Source organism: Trichinella spiralis (assembly GCF_000181795.1).
Source record: "Trichinella spiralis strain ISS 195 chromosome Unknown Scfld3415, whole genome shotgun sequence".
In the NCBI taxonomy this organism is placed as follows: domain Eukaryota; kingdom Metazoa; phylum Nematoda; class Enoplea; order Trichinellida; family Trichinellidae; genus Trichinella; species Trichinella spiralis.
The window spans coordinates 1-1,265 of NW_003530354.1; the positions used below are offsets into that span (position 1 = coordinate 1).

The window sequence follows — 1,265 nt, forward strand, 5'->3', positions numbered from 1 at the left end:
AAAAACAGTAACTGTGGGAACAGTATGAAGATAATTAATGATAACATGCTGGGAGAAATAGAACAATTTTGAAAACACATCAATTACTGTTGAACTGTATTACAGGGAAATCAATAAGAAATCTGACTTTGTCCTGATTGTGAAAGTTTGAGAAAAAAATTTTCAGCCCCAGATGACTTACAATACAAACTTACGTTCCACCTGTCATTTGATTTCACTTTTAACTCAACAAACACAGTTACGCCCAAGTGAAATATATTTAAAAAAACTTCTCCTTTAAGACATATGATGCGGTTGATTTATTCAACGCTGCTGACAAATAAAGTACATATATACAGATATTTACTTATTTAAAAATAAAAAAAGATATATATTTATATATAAATCATGAAAAGTTGGCCAAGATAACTTCAATGGAATTCGTTAGTGCCAAATCGAACAATACCATGTCATCCTTCTGCACTTTTGCATTGTTACTGTTATTGATCTCCCTCGTAAAATGTAAGTAAAAGTTGTTCCATTTCTACCCATCCAAAAAGAATATAATTTACGATTAATGCTCATTGTAAAATTAGATCAAAAAACCCTTTTTAATAACTGATTAACAAAATTAAAAATCGACTAAATCAACTGATAAACTATTATTGAGCAAATAAGTTATATTTGGTCCTAACGTTGATGCTTTCTACATATTCACACAGTTCTACAAATTCAACATAAAATTATACAATTATATATATACAATTTCATTTTTAGCATGTGATAAACACTCCTGACTGTTCGGGTCAAGCAATATGCGATGATGGCAAATGCGTACCAGCAAAACCAGTGGGAGGGGAGTGTAAAACAGATAGTGAATGCAACGAATCCAAAAAACAAGCCTGCATCTCTGGAATATGCATGGCAAAAGCTGTGCCTGCTGAGAGTACGTTCACATTCATAGTACTGTATATTATAATTAATTCAAAAAAATAAAAATATTACCACTAATTTATTATAATTCAATAAACAAATAAGTACATATATATATAGATAGATAATCTCATTTCTCACATCATTGGAATAATCAGATAAATAAAAAGTGAATAATAATAAGTAATTAATCTGAAACTAATTATATTCAAATAAGAATGCTTAGTATAATTATCCAATTAACAAAATTGACATAGTTTGATTATAAAATTTAGAAAAAAATTATTTCAGAAAAAGAAGAAAAATGCACCAATCATTACGACTGCAGTGGACAACGGGTGTGCAAAAATGAA

The 1,265-nt window shown here is 28.9% G+C and overlaps 1 protein-coding gene across 1 annotated transcript; it reads left to right on the plus strand.

The window, feature by feature from the left end:
- Positions 1-756: 756 nt before the first annotated feature.
- On the plus strand, positions 757-1,265 carry Tsp_14704 (conserved hypothetical protein; the record flags this gene model as incomplete). Its single annotated transcript, XM_003367937.1, has 2 exons — positions 757-925; positions 1,204-1,265. Coding segments are annotated over 2 exons (231 nt in total), but the record flags the coding sequence as incomplete, so codon positions are not given.